The 16,836-nt window shown below is 32.7% G+C and overlaps 1 protein-coding gene across 1 annotated transcript; it reads right to left on the bottom strand.

The window, feature by feature from the left end:
• Positions 1 to 2,106: 2,106 nt before the first annotated feature.
• LOTGIDRAFT_92528 (hypothetical protein) lies at positions 2,107 to 15,688 on the bottom strand (the record flags this gene model as incomplete). The annotated part of the gene is made up of 5 exons (XM_009047826.1): positions 2,107 to 2,291; positions 2,603 to 2,867; positions 3,170 to 3,283; positions 10,894 to 11,009; positions 15,094 to 15,688. Coding segments are annotated over 5 exons (1,275 nt in total), but the record flags the coding sequence as incomplete, so codon positions are not given.
• Between the last annotated feature and the right edge of the window lie 1,148 nt (positions 15,689 to 16,836).

Raw genomic sequence — 16,836 nt, 5'->3', positions numbered from 1 at the left:
TTGTCAAGGAAATTTTGCTAGGAAAGCAGCATTAACCCACTGAGATTTCTTCAATTTCCAACTTTCGATTGATCTTTAACACGATTGATTGATCTTTTACAGTCTGTAGTACACAGAGCCTCTGTTTATCCTGACTGACCGATTAGATGCTTTTTCCATGTCAGCCCCTCTTAATATGAAGGTATTATCTTGACCTGAGATGGGATTAAACCCTGGATCTTCAAGTTAGCAAAAAAATCTAAATATACCCAGAGAGAGAAAGATTTAGCTATAAAAACAGTATTTTAATATTGACAAGTTTATTAACAATTAATATATTTATACACAATTATTTTTTATAATACTTATATCTTATTTTCTCAATCTCAGAAATCTCTATAGAAAAGTTTCTGATTGAAGTTTAAAGAGATTGTAAACAGGTTTTCTAAATTCTTATGTGTATCTTGGACACTGATAGCATCATTTTACCATTCCAATTTCATTCCAAAGTCTGTGGTTCCTGCAATTCCACTAAAACTAATTGATTTACAATGTCACTAATCACAAAATATCACATAAGGCCCTTTGCAATTAGTGACATCATTAAACACTTAGTTTTAGTGGTATTGCAGACACTGAAACTTGGAATGATGTAAATTGATGCTATCAGTGTCCCCGATACATATAAAAGTTTAGTAAACAAATCTCTGAAACAAATCTGTAGCCATGTATCTGATACATTCTATGTTCAGTTTCTTTTGTGTTTGGATATTGATTTGGCTGTACCTGTATTAACTGGAAATGACTAACAAACCAGCTAAAATGTCCTTTCTATCAAGGATCTATCAAACATCAAGGCCCGTCAAAAAGACCTGTCAAAATTCAAAACTTGGCAAAACTTAAAACCACTTACAATAATATCAGCAATACTTTTTACAAATAGACATTCTTTTATTACATGACCTTTCTATTCAAGAATTGATTCTTTTCTTGTGATTTTCTAAACTTTTACCAGTATCAGGGTGAATGAATTTTAATTATACAAATCAAATAATAAAATGGCTAAATTTCCTTACAAGTCCTTTCAGTGCATTGAGTATTGTTAGATTTTTAAAATTGAAACAGAAGACTACTGTGCAGCTAGTTCACAACATTAGGTGACAGTGGTGAAATACCATCCTGGAATACCATTCTGAAATACCATTCTGAAATACCATCCATCCTGCAATACCATCCATTCTGAAATACCATCCTGACATATCCTTCTCCAAACTATTCTGGAAAACCATCCCGAAATACCATTCTGGAATACCATCCTGAAATACCATTCTGAAATACCATCCATCCGTAAATACCATCCTTAAATACCATCCTGAAATACCATTCTGTAATACCATCCATCCGTGAATACCATCCGTGAATACCATCCTGAAATATCATCCTGGAATACCATTCTGGAATACCATCTGTAAATACCATCCTTAAATACCATCCTGAAATACCATTCTGGAAAACCATTCTGATATACCATCCTGGAATACCATTCGTGAATACCATCCTGAAATACCATCCTGGAATACCATCCTGAAATACCATCCTGGAATACCATCCCTTCCACAGTATTCAAATCTACTTGCAACTTTCATTTTGGTCATCAAAACAACTTTTAATATTTCCTAAATTCACCAATCCTGGACTTTTTTAGAGAGTTTAGCCAGGCTAATACTCTTCCTTAACTTCTCCAGTCCACAAATTATTCTAATTTCACAAAATAAATAATGCACAAATCACAGACTCAATTATCAAAGTCAGAATTGGTTTGTCGCATTCGTATCTGTACTCAAGAACTTAAAAGTATGAAAGCACTCCTCAATAACTTTCTCAAACAAACACACTTGATAAATTTTCAACAATTACTGGATTCCAAAAACATCATTGGAGTCATGGTGCTTCCAACTCAACATTAACCAATATTTCAAAAAGAAAAATCTAAACTTTGGAAAATTTCCACCATTCATTTTAAACCAACTCAATGCTGAATAATTTTAAAAAAGGTTTCATCTAGTTTTATTAAATTTCCACCATTCATTGAGTTTCAAAAACATCATCAGTATCAGTTTGTCGTATCCGATATTCGGCAAGTACGTAAAACATGATAGCAACTACTAATAATGTCATTAGAAAATAAAGTTTGGCTGACACACAGAAAAACGTTCCACTTCCAAACGCTAGAGCTAATCCTAGACTCTGTAACATTCGATAATTAGCGAAGGCTGTTTCCGGATCATCCAGACATGTGATACAGATCAATGCTGAAATAGGTAATAAAATAAGCTCTAGATGTTATATAGTAACAAATATTATATACTCATTAAGTAGATATATTATGTAGCTATTGATAATGTTATGTTACTGAGTAGAAATAGTTTGTGAGGGGGTGTAATAATAGCACCAGGCCTAGGCTAGACTAGTATTGCTAAGACTGTATCCAAATTGTCAGGACAGACACATGACATAAATTGTACCTCAAGACAAGACTAACAAGAATAGCTCAGTACTGACAGGTTTGAGCCCTACCAAGAACATCACTGTTTATTACAAGGAAAAGATAACTCTTACTTACTATTACACTGTGTCTGCCAGACAGCATCGCAGACACCCCAGGCAGCAGACAGTAGAAAGAATATCATTGGTTGAGAGTTTGGAATCCAGATTAGAAAACCAATCATTAAAGCTATATGCATGACACTACCGAACCCTAGAACCACTTCCCGTGGGATATATCGGGCACACAGCGCCACCATTATAGAACTGAGAACATTAGCTACTCCTAGTATAATCATAGAATATCCTATATACTCTACTCCCAGCGCACACGTCACAAAATACTGAAATATAGGACACAAATACTGAAATAAAGGAGACATATTTATATTTCTATCTTGAGATGTCTAAATATCTGAAGAAATTTACAGGGAGATTATTAATTTCTGATACGGTTGTCCAATCTGTAGTTTACCAGATACACAATGAAAGAGATTGAATATTCATTGGGTACCAAATTATCAAAAAAAGTGTAGGAAAGATATGAATGTGCATATGCTTATATAGATATGCAGATAACTCTTGTGCTAAATACACACATTATGGACATAATACTATCTAGATTATTATCTAATATTAAACTTACATGATTAAAGTCTGAAAATATAAAACCTTGTTGAACACCATTAAATATTAACAGTGGTATTAACATACGAAATGTTTTATGATTTATCATCTGATTGAAATGATGTACCACTAACTGAAATAGAGAGAGATATGCAAATTAGTTCTACCATCTGATTTAAATATATATATTAATATGTAAATTAGCTATACCAGGGTGACAGCAGTAGTTTGCTTTCTTAAGCAACATCTTTTTTATGCATTCACTAGAATAAGGAACTAAGCTTTTATGTAATTCTTCAAGAAATGATGCATTTCAGCCCTTGAATTGAGTTATGGTGAAACTTAGTATGCAAATATATAATCCACTGGTGAAATCTTCTTGCCCTTCAAATTCACACACATGTAACAAATGGGATTCAGATTTAAAAATCGAAAAATAATACAGACATTCAAAATTCAGTCTAATTTAAATTGGACCAAAGTTTCCTTTAGTATTTTATAAGTTTTTACATTTAATATAGCCACTTCAGTAAGGGTCTAAAGACTGGTCTCTTGAACATTCGTCAAAATAACCTTTTGACCTAATTCTAATTTTAATGAGACTGATCAAAATCGGCTGCAAAAGCTAATATGTAGATGACTACAGGTATACAGGTTTAACCCTCCAGGTTCAATAGTAGCAGCCTATTCCTTTGAAAAAACAAGTACTAACAATCTGAAGGAATTTGATTGGTTAAAGTAGATGTCATCAGATTAGGTCAACAGATTATTTTGGCAAGGGCCAGTCTTTAGACCCTAACTGAAGTGGATATATTAAAAATAAAATCTAATAAATTACTGGACAAAAGTTTGAACACTTTTCCATCATAAAAACCAAGTACTAACAATCTGAACAGCTCAAACCAAACCAAAAATCCAACTAACATATTGGTCATCATTTTATTTAATTTTTATTACAAATGACATGAAAGTACATGAATCATGTTCTTTTTACTCTAGTCAATGTGTGAGAGACAAGAATGTTATAAAATTGAAGCTAATGGATTTTTCTCTCTTGGGAATTGTATCTAAACCAAAAACAATTCTGTACTTGACAAATCCCTTCGATAGATGGTAATAAATTCAGGCTGCTTGGAGATATATGTTCAATGAGGTTTATCGAAATGTTAAGGAGATTTTTGTCAGAAACATCGTACCATTTTAAAGGCCATGGTTCATCGAGGTTGGGAGATTGATTTGGGTCTTGAATATATGTAAATAGTCTTTAGAAATATTAGAAATGTACAAGAATTTGAAATATAGTTTGATTGAGGAGATTTATTTGATTCTTGAATATATGTTAATAGTCTTTATAAATACTAGTACTGTATGAAACATAATTCCTTCTAATATAATTCAAACTAGAAATTCCACCATCTATTTCTATAATATCTTCTATCACAAGAAAAGATGAGTCATCTTTTTAACTTTTCAAACACATATAATTCTGGACAAATATAGATTTGAAAGCTCAAGTTTTGATGGTGAGCTGTAAACACTATTACTGATTGGCTTAATAAATATTCCTGTTACTGAAACATAAGTATGATTGGTCGAATGGATGGTGAACCTGTCCTGTTTAGTGTTCTGATTGGTTCATACAGCAGTAACATTATCTAAGCAGATTTAATTACAGTACCAATTTCTGGATCATTTTATAATATTAATTACTAGGTGATCATGTCTTCTTTTGATTTTGATATTTAAACTTTTATTCCAAATACTACTGTGTAATATTTTCAAATCTAGGAAGTCCTGATTTATATCTAATTGTGTCTTGAACAACCAGTCATAAATAAAAGGTAAATAGATTATAATTGACCACTGGTTGATCCTGTCTCCATTACGATTGTTTATTGGTCAGTAAATATCTGTAACTATCTTCGTTGGCTGTTAAGTGTAATCACTATTGAACCAATATAGTCACTTATATCAAGTATTAAGGCTTTCGAATAGATTTACAGACTTCGACAATATAATGAAATAAAAACTAGAAAGTACATGCTAAAAGTGTTCTGTTATTTAAAAGGACAGTGCACCATTTTTTTGACCAATCATAGTTTACTCTCAGAAACTGGAATTGTTTTTAGCTAATCCAATCTGTAATAGTTTTAACAGCTCATCATTGAAATTTCAGCCTCCAAATCCATGTGTGTCCAGAATTATCTGGGTTTAAAAGCTAAAAAGACAACTTGTCTTTTCTTGAGACACTGCCATATAAAGAAAATACATTGATAGAAATAGTAAAAGGAAATTCCTAGCCTAGTTTGAAATATTTTTGAAGGAATTATATGATTTTTGTACATTTCTAGTACTTCTGAAGACTATTTACATATTTTCAAGACTCAAATCAGACCTCCGAAATTGGCAGAGCTGTCTGTTTAATGTGATCTCTACCCCTAAATGTTCCTTAAGAATGACAAACCAATTTAGTAATCAAGTGAAAGAACTAATACTGTACACCTGTACACAATGTTTCAACAATTTACATCATCATCATCATCAAGTGAAATGATTTGGTGTTGTTGTGTACAATAAAACTAAGGAGTAGTATATATAATAATATAGCGTTCTGTTATTTATGTAAGCTCTACCCTTAAAATATTCATTAATTCTATTTTTAATTGTGTTGGTTTCAGACTCCCTGAAGAAGTGTGTTTTAAGATACACGAAATGTTGGAGGTATAAATGGTTTATTTTGACAGAAATTTTATTATTTAAAGACGCTACCCTTAAATGTGGTTTAAAGATTACAGACGAATTAAGTAACGAACCTGTCAAGTGCAATGACCTTGGAACTGATTTACAGGCTGATGTCAAGTGTAACGAGGACCAGACCAATTATACCACTGATTGATGTCCTGTATGAGTAGACATAGAGAGTGATGTCAACAGTGATGTCAGATAGCTTACAGATTGTAAACTCGATTTTATTTCATATCAAACTAGGATTTATTGTACAACAGACATGGCATTGATACATCAATGAATGAATGAAATAGAGTTTTATATCCTACTGTTCAGTTTCTTATTGTGTTAATGAATGAATGAAATAGAGTTTTATATCCTACTGTTCTGTTTCTTATTGTGTTAATGAATGAATGAAATAGAGTTTTATATCTTACTGTTCTGTTTCTTATTGTGTTAATGAATGAATGAAATAGAGTTTTATATCCTACTGTTCTGTTTCTTATTATGTTAATGAATGAATGAAATAGAGTTTTATATCTTACTGTTCTGTTTCTTATTGTGTTAATGAATGAATGAAAGAGAGTTTGATATCGTGCTGTTCTGTTTCTTATTGTGTTAATGAATGAATGAATGAATGAATGAAATAGAGTTTTATATCCTACTGTTCTGTTTCTTATTGTGTTAATGAATGAATGAAATAGAGTTTTATATCCTACTGTTCTGTTTCTTATTGTGTTAATGAATGAATGAAATAGAGTTTTATATCCTACTGTTCAGTTTCTTATTGTGTTAATGAATGAATGAAATAGAGTTTTATATCCTACTGTTCTGTTTCTTATTGTGTTAATGAATGAATGAAATAGAGTTTTATATCCTACTGTTCTGTTTCTTATTGTGCTAATGAATGAATGAAATAGAGTTTTATATCCTACTGTTCTGTTTCTTATTGTGTTAATGAATGAATGAAATAGAGTTTTATATCTTACTGTTCTGTTTCTTATTGTGTTAATGAATGAATGAAATAGAGTTTTATATCTTACTGTTCTGTTTCTTATTGTGCTAATGAATGAATGAAATAGAGTTTTATATCCTACTGTTCTGTTTTTATTTGGACTAATGAAAGAATTATAGCTCAGTACTATTTTCACAATATTTTAACTAACAAAATCCAGTGTAGTTTTACATCAATTAAACTTCTGTTGATTTTAGTGTTTCAGTAATCTGATTTGTCAATCAATAAAATCAATTTTTAAACCATCTTTATCAACCAATCAAATTTCTTCAAGATAAAATCCAGATTTAAAAAATACAGCAAAATGATTCATTAACCTAGCTAGCTTTAAACTTGCTTTGGTCATTGACCAAACAAACATCAAAGATATGTCAATTAACTGATAAAAGCAAGATAACAGTCAAAAGCAAGTTAGAGGGAAAATAATTTCTTAGTTTGAGGTCAGATGGGAGCAAAAATAACCAAATTATACCATTTATAACTAGCAAATAACCATTCTGAATCATAGGCAATTAGATAATTGAAATAACCAAATTTTTGATAACTAGCAAGTAGCTATTGTGAATCAAACTAAATTAGAAAATTAAATCAAGTTCATTAACAATAAACTAGTTTGTCAATATAATTACAGTACCAGAGACTAATAGTAACTAGGTTTGATGATTCTACAATATAACTATCAGTTTATTACTAGTAGTTAGTGCTCAAACAAACTGGGGGCACACAAACAGTATTTTTTCAGCTGATTTTGTAGCCGACTAGTCTTGTCAAGAGTTTCAACATGGAAATAGAGAATCTGTCGGTCGTTTTCTATTATGTCATTAAATCATGTGATTATCAAAATAGACAAGAATCATTCACATGCCCCAAGCATTATTATTAAAGGTCCAATGGAGTCTTGTCTTGATGGTTTACAAAGTTAATTATGAATCAATATGATTCTGGTCAATTTCCTTATTCTACAAGTTATTTAGAATATATTATAAACAGGAGAGTATATGATTCTGTCAAGATTCTGAAAGTGGCAGCATTCACTGGTTTTATATTTCTTATTTTGAAAATAATTATGGTATAGAAATATTAAAACAGAACCTACAAAAAGAGGCTATGAAAATAATGTATATTATTATGGTAATTATGGTATATATGATTTTACTCTTCTAATTGAATCAAATAGAGGAAACTTTCGGAAGCTACTCTCTAGAGACAATTATTTAAGATAACAGATTAAAACAGAAGGCCCTATCAGTCAATGATATTGATATTTACTGATACATTTAAAGATACAGAATAATATTAGTTGATATTGTGTTTATAGCGGAATATTGGGGCTGTCCAAATTATCGATTTTATTCAACATTCTAATAATCCACACGATATTTAATAAGATTAGTTTTTGTAAGCACTAGCACGGCAAGTTAGAAGCTGTCGCTTTACAAAGATATAGTGCAAGACATAGTGCAAGACACGAGTGCAAGACACGAGTGCAAGACAAAGTGCAATACAAAGTGCAATACATAGTGCTAGACATGAGCGCAAGACATAGTGAAAGACAGAGTGCTGGACAGAGTGCAAGACATAGTGTGAGACAGAGTGCAAGACATAGTGTACCACAGAGTGCAAGACATAGTGTACCACAGAGTGTACCACAGAGTACAAGACAGAGTGCAAGACATAGTGTACCACAGAGTACAAGACAGAGTGCAAGACATAGTGTACCACAGAGTACAAGACAGAGTGCAAGACATAGTGTACCACAGAGTACAAAACAGAGTGCAAGACATAGTGTACCACACAGTACAAGACAGAGTGCAAGACATAGTGTACCACACAGTACAAGACAGAGTGCAAGACATAGTGTACCACACAGTACAAGACAGAGTGCAAGACAGAGTGCAAGAGAGTACAGAAGAATAGTAAAACACAGTATTTTATGGAGTAAGCTATAGGTATTTGATCTAGTTAAGAAATCAATGTTTAAGGTGTTGTACAAGTAAGTTAATAATGTATAAGAAAGAAAGTAATAAGTTTGGTGTTAAAACTAATCATTTCTCTTTCCTTGTAATTATATAAAAGCAATCTACCCTGGGTACAGGTGTGAATTTAATATACCCTATACTAACACCCAGGGTTCATACACTGCTAGTTTCAAGATGAACAATCAAATATTCATCATATTTGTAAATGAAATGTAAGTCATTCTTCTGCAGCCTAATATGAAATAACAGATGGGATTAAGATTAAAATACAAAAGTTAGAGCAATCCTGCCATAAAGGGTCTGAGTAGTTTTCTCGAAGAAAAATCCAAACATATCTTAGCGGCAAAAAATTATTAAATCGTCTTTTTGCTCTGAATAAAGATTTTAGTCATATCCGAAGCACTCTTATAAAGGAATAAGGTTTGTTTGCTCTAGCATTTCTTTTTACAGTCATAACCTTCACAGCACTATTATGTATTTTATATCCATTTCTCCAGCTTCCCCAGGATGGCTTTCTCTGATATTCTGTTCAAATTAGAAATATTTGCTATGAATTACAATTTTAATAAAATCTTTAGTTCGTTGATACCCATCTCCCTATTCCCAACTAACGGAATATTTGTTTTCTCTTCGTGTAACAAAGAGAGAAGTAGGGGTGTCTAGGATTAGATTTTGTCATTGATCCCATGTGGTTGGAAAGTTGGTTTACTCTTCATTTATAATTTTAGTCAAATCTGCAGTATTTGATGTATTTAATGTCTATTTCCTCAACTAACGAAATAAAGTTTGTTTGCAGTAGGATTCTATTCATAGACTAGTCATGTCTGATAATAAGATCAACTCAGTACGATGTTTTATCACAGAGCTCTGTATCAATAATTTGTCAGTAACACGTTCGACAAATTGGCTTAATGGCGACTTGTCTCGTTATCTGTATACAACCAATCATACGATACGTTACACCATTCTGACCTCCACGCTCAATCAGTCCATACATTAACTGTGATTGGTCAATTTGAAGATTTAATTAAGCAACTAATGGTCATGACTAGAACTATTGATTGTGTAGTGATATAAATCTTATAAACCACTAGTAGTCTCAAACTTAATGGTTGTCTTAATATTTCTCTTTGATAATTTTACTACCAGCTTATTCCTGTCTTTCTCAATTTTATCCACATTTCAATCAATTTTTATTGCTTTAGAATCCTTGTTTTACACAAACGTTCCCTTTAATCTATTTATATTTCCTAAAAATCTGGTCTTACATCTTCCTCAGGGATGGAACATCTGCATAATCAGGACCAGACATAAAATGTCACTTTTTATGGGAGTTTGACTCAAAATTCTTTGAAAATTTTCACCATGTTGAAAGCTAAATTTCACATGATAATACACAAAGCTGGACCATTAATGAGTCCAACAAGATATTAACCAATATTCTACAATGTTCCTATGTCTCACACAGTACTATAAAACAGTCGAGGATCAAGTCTACCCCCTGACTATATTTTGGTATCCTGTTGGGCCATAAACATGCGGATATCCCATCTGTATATTATATCTGAAGAAAGTTTAGGGTCAGGTTTGTCAGGCTTATTCATTTCTAGGCCTTGTCTCTGTTAATTGTTGGCTCACTGCAGTCTTTACATTGGTTAAGAATTAAACGTTGGTCTCACTAGCCTTATTGGTGTGTACACGCAGTTGATCATGTGACAAACTGAATAAATGACGAAGTCTATTGTGTTTACACACCAATAATTCTAGTGAGACCAACGTTTAATTGTTATATTTATATTCAGATACTTTTATTAACATAATTTTCACTTTTTTATATGATCGATTCCTTGAATCTGCCACCAATCTTAGATTACGTCATTGTTGTGTTTTGACGACATCATAGTATCACATGACAAACAACAGTATATGAAAAAATAAATGCCAGTTTGCGTAACTAGTTCATTGAAGGAAGTGATAGTAGAAATGTAAATATATACGAATAACTTGAAGTTAATAACTTACCTGAAATCCTGTTTTATCAGGGTCTGATCTGGCCCCTATTTTATCAAGTAATAATAATATTAAACCAAATCCTATAAACCCTAGAACAATATAGGCACACATCAACTTCCATAATACTTGAGAGATATCATTGGGACCTGAAATAACAGTGATAATATATTACATTATAAACAGGTTATCTGGATAAGATTCGAGCAGTAATATTACTATGGGGATCAGGGATGGTTAAAGATTGGGGCATGCACTGCACCCCACAAGAAAAGAGAGGCCTACTTTGATGCCCTGACTTTTATTTTTAAATGCTGTGAGCCCCCTTGAACATCCCCCCACCCCTACCCCTATTAGCAAGACCATTGAAGTGGACCTGTTATCTAGAAATTGGAGCAGTGGTATTACTATGGGGATCAGAGATGGTTGAAGGGCGGGGCATGCACTGCAACCCCAGAGAAAAGAGAGGCCTACTTTGATGCCTTGTATTTCTTAATATTGCGTTCTTAAATGCTCAAATGCCCCTTGATAATTGCCTCCTCATCTGATGTTAAACTAGGAGATGAATTCAGCATGAGAACAGACCTAGTGAAGGCCATAGAAAATGGATAAATTAAACTATTATTGAGTTGACGAATGTATTTTTCTGTTTATATCGAATGTAAACAGACAGCTTGCCACTCAAGGGTATTAATGCACATGCGCAGCTTTTATCCTGAAAAGATCTATTGTGGATTGCAAGAGCCACAGACATCTAACTGAAAATTGGAATGGTGCAAATCGATGCTTTAATTGTCCAAATTCATACACAAAAAAATGAGAAATTCTATTAAGTTAAGATGTAGTCCATCCAGAGTTTAAATTTGACACTCTGAAAGTTAAGATGTAGTCCATCCAGAGTTTAAATTTGACACTCTGAAAGTTAAGATGTAGTCCTCCAGAGTTTAAATTTGACACTCTGAAAGTTAAGATGTAGTCCATCCAGAGTTTAAATTTGACACTCTGAAAGTTAAGATGTAGTCCATCCAGAGTTTAAATTTGACACTCTGAAAGTTAAGATGTAGTCCATCCATCCAGAGTTTAAATTTGACACTCTGAAAGTTAAGATGTAGTCCATCCAGAGATTAAATTTGACACTCTGAAAGTTAAGATGTAGTCCATCCAGAGTTTAAATTTGACACTCTGAAAGTTAAGATGTAGTCCATCCATCCAGAGTTTAAATTTGACACTCTGAAAGTTAAGATGTAGTCCATCCATCCAGAGTTTAAATTTGACACTCTGAAAGTTAAGATGTAGTCCATCCATCCAGAGTTTAAATTTGACACTCTGAAAGTTGAGAGATGACTAGACCTCTCACAGTTATTATTGTTCATGATGAATATTTTATAGACTAGAGTCAAGTTGAAATTCAATCACTAAGAAATGTGCTAAAACTGTTTTAACACTCGAATATTCTGAAGTTGGCTTTTAAATCCCTCGAGGTAACTTCAATCACCAGTGGGGTGGGGGAAGGAGGGCACTCTGGTCTCCCATTAATAGTTTTATAAAGTCGTAGTGTGATATAATTTTTATAAATCAAGTGATAAGACATTTTTCTGGACTGTGCTAATAGTTTTGGACCAGGGTCATTGAAATCATTCTGGAGACATTTTGTGCACAAATGAGAAAAAGTTTGGAAAAGGGAGCTATAAATGAATTACAAAGATTCATGGAGTTGGGATTATGCTCATTTACCTACCTGCATTTTAAAAAGAAAAACATTTCAAAGTGTTTTTAGTTTTCTACTGATTGAGTTATGTCATATTAGATCAAAAGGTAACACAAAAACTAACTGGGTCAGTGTTTTTTGAGAATATTGGTCCTGTTATTTGTTTAGTTATCTATAAGTTAGAAATCCCAGACTTTATAATATAATTAGTTTCCTATATTCAATTTAAATTTCTACAAACTGATCATATTTACATTCTAAATTTAAAATACAGTTACATTCAATAGTTATTCTGACATTGAAAGTCCTACTTCGGGACATTTAGGGGCATCTTTCTATGGGGGTGGGCAGAATTTGGGAACTGGCTTTGTTCCTTGCAACTGAGAAATGAAGTGAATGGAGTTTAACGTCCTAATATTCTGCATCTTATTTGGCTGATAGATGATCCTAAAATATTTGTTGGAAACTCGGGAACGACCCTCCCAATTTGCAAACTGACTATGTCCCATGTTTAAGGGAATTCCTCCATTTTGCATGTCCAGAAAACATTGGAACAATATAAACAACAAACATGCTTAAAACTGATAGTATGAAAAATAGGATTGTCATTCAAAATATAAAAAAAAATACAAAAACAAACATTCTTGATATGTGGACTCTCTGAAATAAAAATCCATACAAGCAAAATTGAGAATAAAGGTTGTATAGTAGTGGACTCCTCTAAAGAGAAGTACGTACCATCAGGTGTTTCCAAAAGAGTAAGAAAGCATCAGAGAACAACAGAATCACATAAATCGTTTCCCTGTCATAAAATTCGGTACAAACAAGACAATTCCGTTAATCAAAATCTCGCCGAAAGACTGGCAAAATCAAGAGTAAAAGTTGTATAGTAGTGGACTCCTCCAAAGAGAAGTTCCATCAGGTGTTTCAAAAAGAGTCATGCCAAATACATGATTATGTGAATTGTTTAAAAGAGATTCAGAGTTCACAAACTAAAAGACAAAAAATATCACAAGCTATATGACTCTGAGTTCATAATACCAGTTAAAGAATGGCATCAGGTGAAGAATGGCATCAGGTGAAAGTAGGACTGGGTATCGATTAACAAATTGAGATCGATTTTCAACAACATGCTACTGATCAATAATCTTTTGATTAAGAAACATTGAAAATATAAAATAAAAAACATGCCAAAATTTTGAAATCTAAAATTTTTGTTTGTGTCATAGAAGTATATTCTTGCTTTGATCAGTTACTATAGTTTATTGTGGATATGTTATCTGTTGAAGGCAATTTATGTCGAAGAGATTACTACTTGTTAGCAGGTACAGTGGAGAAAATGTAACTTTAGCATATAATCGATTATGAAATTTAATAATCGATAATCGAAATTATAATTTTCTAGGGGCTATAAATAATTGATTATTTGGATAATTTTACCGAAGTCTAGGTGAAAGATAAAGATAAAGTAAAACTTACCGTGTTACTATAGAAACATAAAGAAAGTTAAAATCCAGACAATAGATCATGCTATTTACAATATTCTCTTCACTTCCTACATATTGAAATAAAAATACAATTACATACAAATCAATTTCTTGCAGACTGGATGCTTTATTTTGCGTTTTTCTGAATGTTCTAACACTAGCCGTCCACAAGTTGAAAAGATTCTTCCTTCCTTTCCTGTAAAAGGGGAGAGCGTCTGCGTCGTTTTATAATTGTGCTCAATCCATAAGTTTTAGTCATTACAATAAAATATGGTTAAAAACTAAACTTAAGATTCTTCTTTAAGTCATGTTCTCAATAGCATTTTAAGTTGTATTATAAATGACCCAGAACAGAAGATTCATAATAATCTGGTCAGATTATGGATGGCTAGCGGAGTCACTCAAAGAAAAAACATAACTCAAAACATCCAGATTTCAAAGTCAAAGTTTGACCACAGGTTGATTACAAATATTACCGTACTAAAATAAAATAAATTCTGTACACATGCATACATTTTTTACAACAACAGACAGAAGAAATTTTGGTGAAATTTAGGTACCGAGATCTTACTGAAGCACTTTGATGTATGTACTGAAATTCAATCCTTTTGACATAAAGGGCAAAGTGCAGTCCCGTAATAATACCTTTACTTAAACGGACAGGTTTGCCATTTTGGGGATTGATTTGAGTCTTGAATATATATAAATTGTCTACAGTACTTAAACTGCACGAAAATTGCATAATTTCTTTATAAGATAATTCAGGAAACTCATGGATTTGACAGTGAGCTGTAAACACTATTACTGATTAGCTTAGCTAAAAATTCACGTTTATAAGACTAAGGTATGATTGGTCAAACGAATGGCGAATCTGTAAAAACTAGAAAAACAGTTATCAATGAATTGATCAAAAATGAAAATATAAAGTTTCATACTGACCTAGATCTTCATCATAGTCAGCAGACGTGAACAGTAAAGGTTGTCCAGTCCTTTGATCACATGGATTTAAAGCACCACATTGTCCAGCTGATATCGGTGGGGGTTCCTCCATCGCACCCTCCATCTCGTATCCCATCCCGGGATCTGTATAATTCAAATAATCAAACGAAGTCTCGGGTACTGCTGGAGGTATAAACTCTGATCTATGACTCAATAAAACAGAGGAAATTAAATTCCCCCAGATGTGCGTTGTTTGGAAACAGGCAAGAAAAATTCCATGAAATCGAAACATCTCGTTTTCTAGTTGGTCTTTGGTAATACGAGCTGAATCGAATGCTAATTTAAGAATATAAGAAATTTCGGCGCTCCATAAAATTCCTTGTCCAAACCCAGCGAACAATGCTGTGGGTATGAGAGTGTAAAAACGTGGATAAAAATTAGCGCCGAACCATATTAGAAAGCACAACATACCAATCGATAACGCCCACTTGGCCGTGAAAATATTAATCACAATGGGAGCGAATATACACGTACAAAACATGGATAAATATACACAAGTCATGGTGGTTATTCCTAAATAACTTGATGTATTAATACTAGACTGTAAGTTCTGAATTCCACGAAATGCAGAGAAAATTAGAATAAAACCAGTGCACAGTATGATGAGGTTTTTTTTAAATGTAAAAACGATCACAGATGGTAAACTACTCCCCTGTTCGCTTGAACACGGTGTTGCCTCATCACTACCCCCCTCCCCAATATTCCCTACGTGAGAAAAATGTACATTATTATGCATCAACTTATATTCATCTATTCGTTCTAATGTTGGCTTCATTTTTTCATTTTTCTTTTCCTCATTGATATAGAAGCTTAAACTTTTCCGATTGATGTCATTATCGTCATGGTTACTGGTTGGGATATCACCAAGGTTACTGTCATGATTGCCGCCATATTTGTCATGGTTGTCTTGGATATCTTGAAGTTCTATTTCGTGAGTTTGTCTGGTAGCCTTGATGTAGCTGTCTTTACGATTTCGCTTCACGATGTCATCTATAAAATCATCTGTTTGTTCCGAGTCGGAGTTGACGTTTCGTGTGGCGTAACGATAGCTCTCGCTGCGCTGTCGGTTACACTGTGTTGCTAGGGTATAACTAGGTCGTCGTGGTCTGTATAAACCAAACCCCAGACTAACTCCTCCGTAATCCCACGGAGAAAGAGACATTTTGATTGGTTAACAGATCTCACTTGAAAATTCAAATTCAAACTTCAAATGTAATTTTAATCATTATCATACCTGAAAATATATCAAAAATATTAATTAATACAATCATTATATTATTTGACTTGAAAGTAAGAAAAGAAACTGGAAAAAACTCTCAAAGCTGCTAAAAACTTAAACTTTGGGTTCCCATGTATTTAAACATTGGAAATAAACATAATTTTAAAACAATTGTTTAAAGCAAATCTTGGGAATAAGTCATTAATGATTTAATCATTAATTTCTTTTGTCTATAAAAATCATCCGTGTTTTATTGACCAAGTCTAGCTTTAATCAATTATAGTCTGAAAATGGTAGGAGCTACAATTTCACAAACTAGCCATATTACCAACAATACACTTAACAATATATAAACAACTGGAATCTACACATTAAGCTGCTGTTTGCTTTCCATTACTGATTATAGTCTGAATATAGTAGGACCTAAAGTAGTTACAACTAGTCTAACACTAGAGATTAGCTACAATACATTAAATCTAGAAATCATTGTGCATGAAAAATCCTTAAAGATGGGTTCCCTTATTTTCATTTATGAGAATGAA

Source organism: Lottia gigantea (assembly GCF_000327385.1).
Source record: "Lottia gigantea unplaced genomic scaffold LOTGIsca_117, whole genome shotgun sequence".
In the NCBI taxonomy this organism is placed as follows: Eukaryota; Metazoa; Mollusca; class Gastropoda; family Lottiidae; genus Lottia; species Lottia gigantea.
This window is presented reverse-complemented; position numbering and strand designations above follow the sequence as displayed.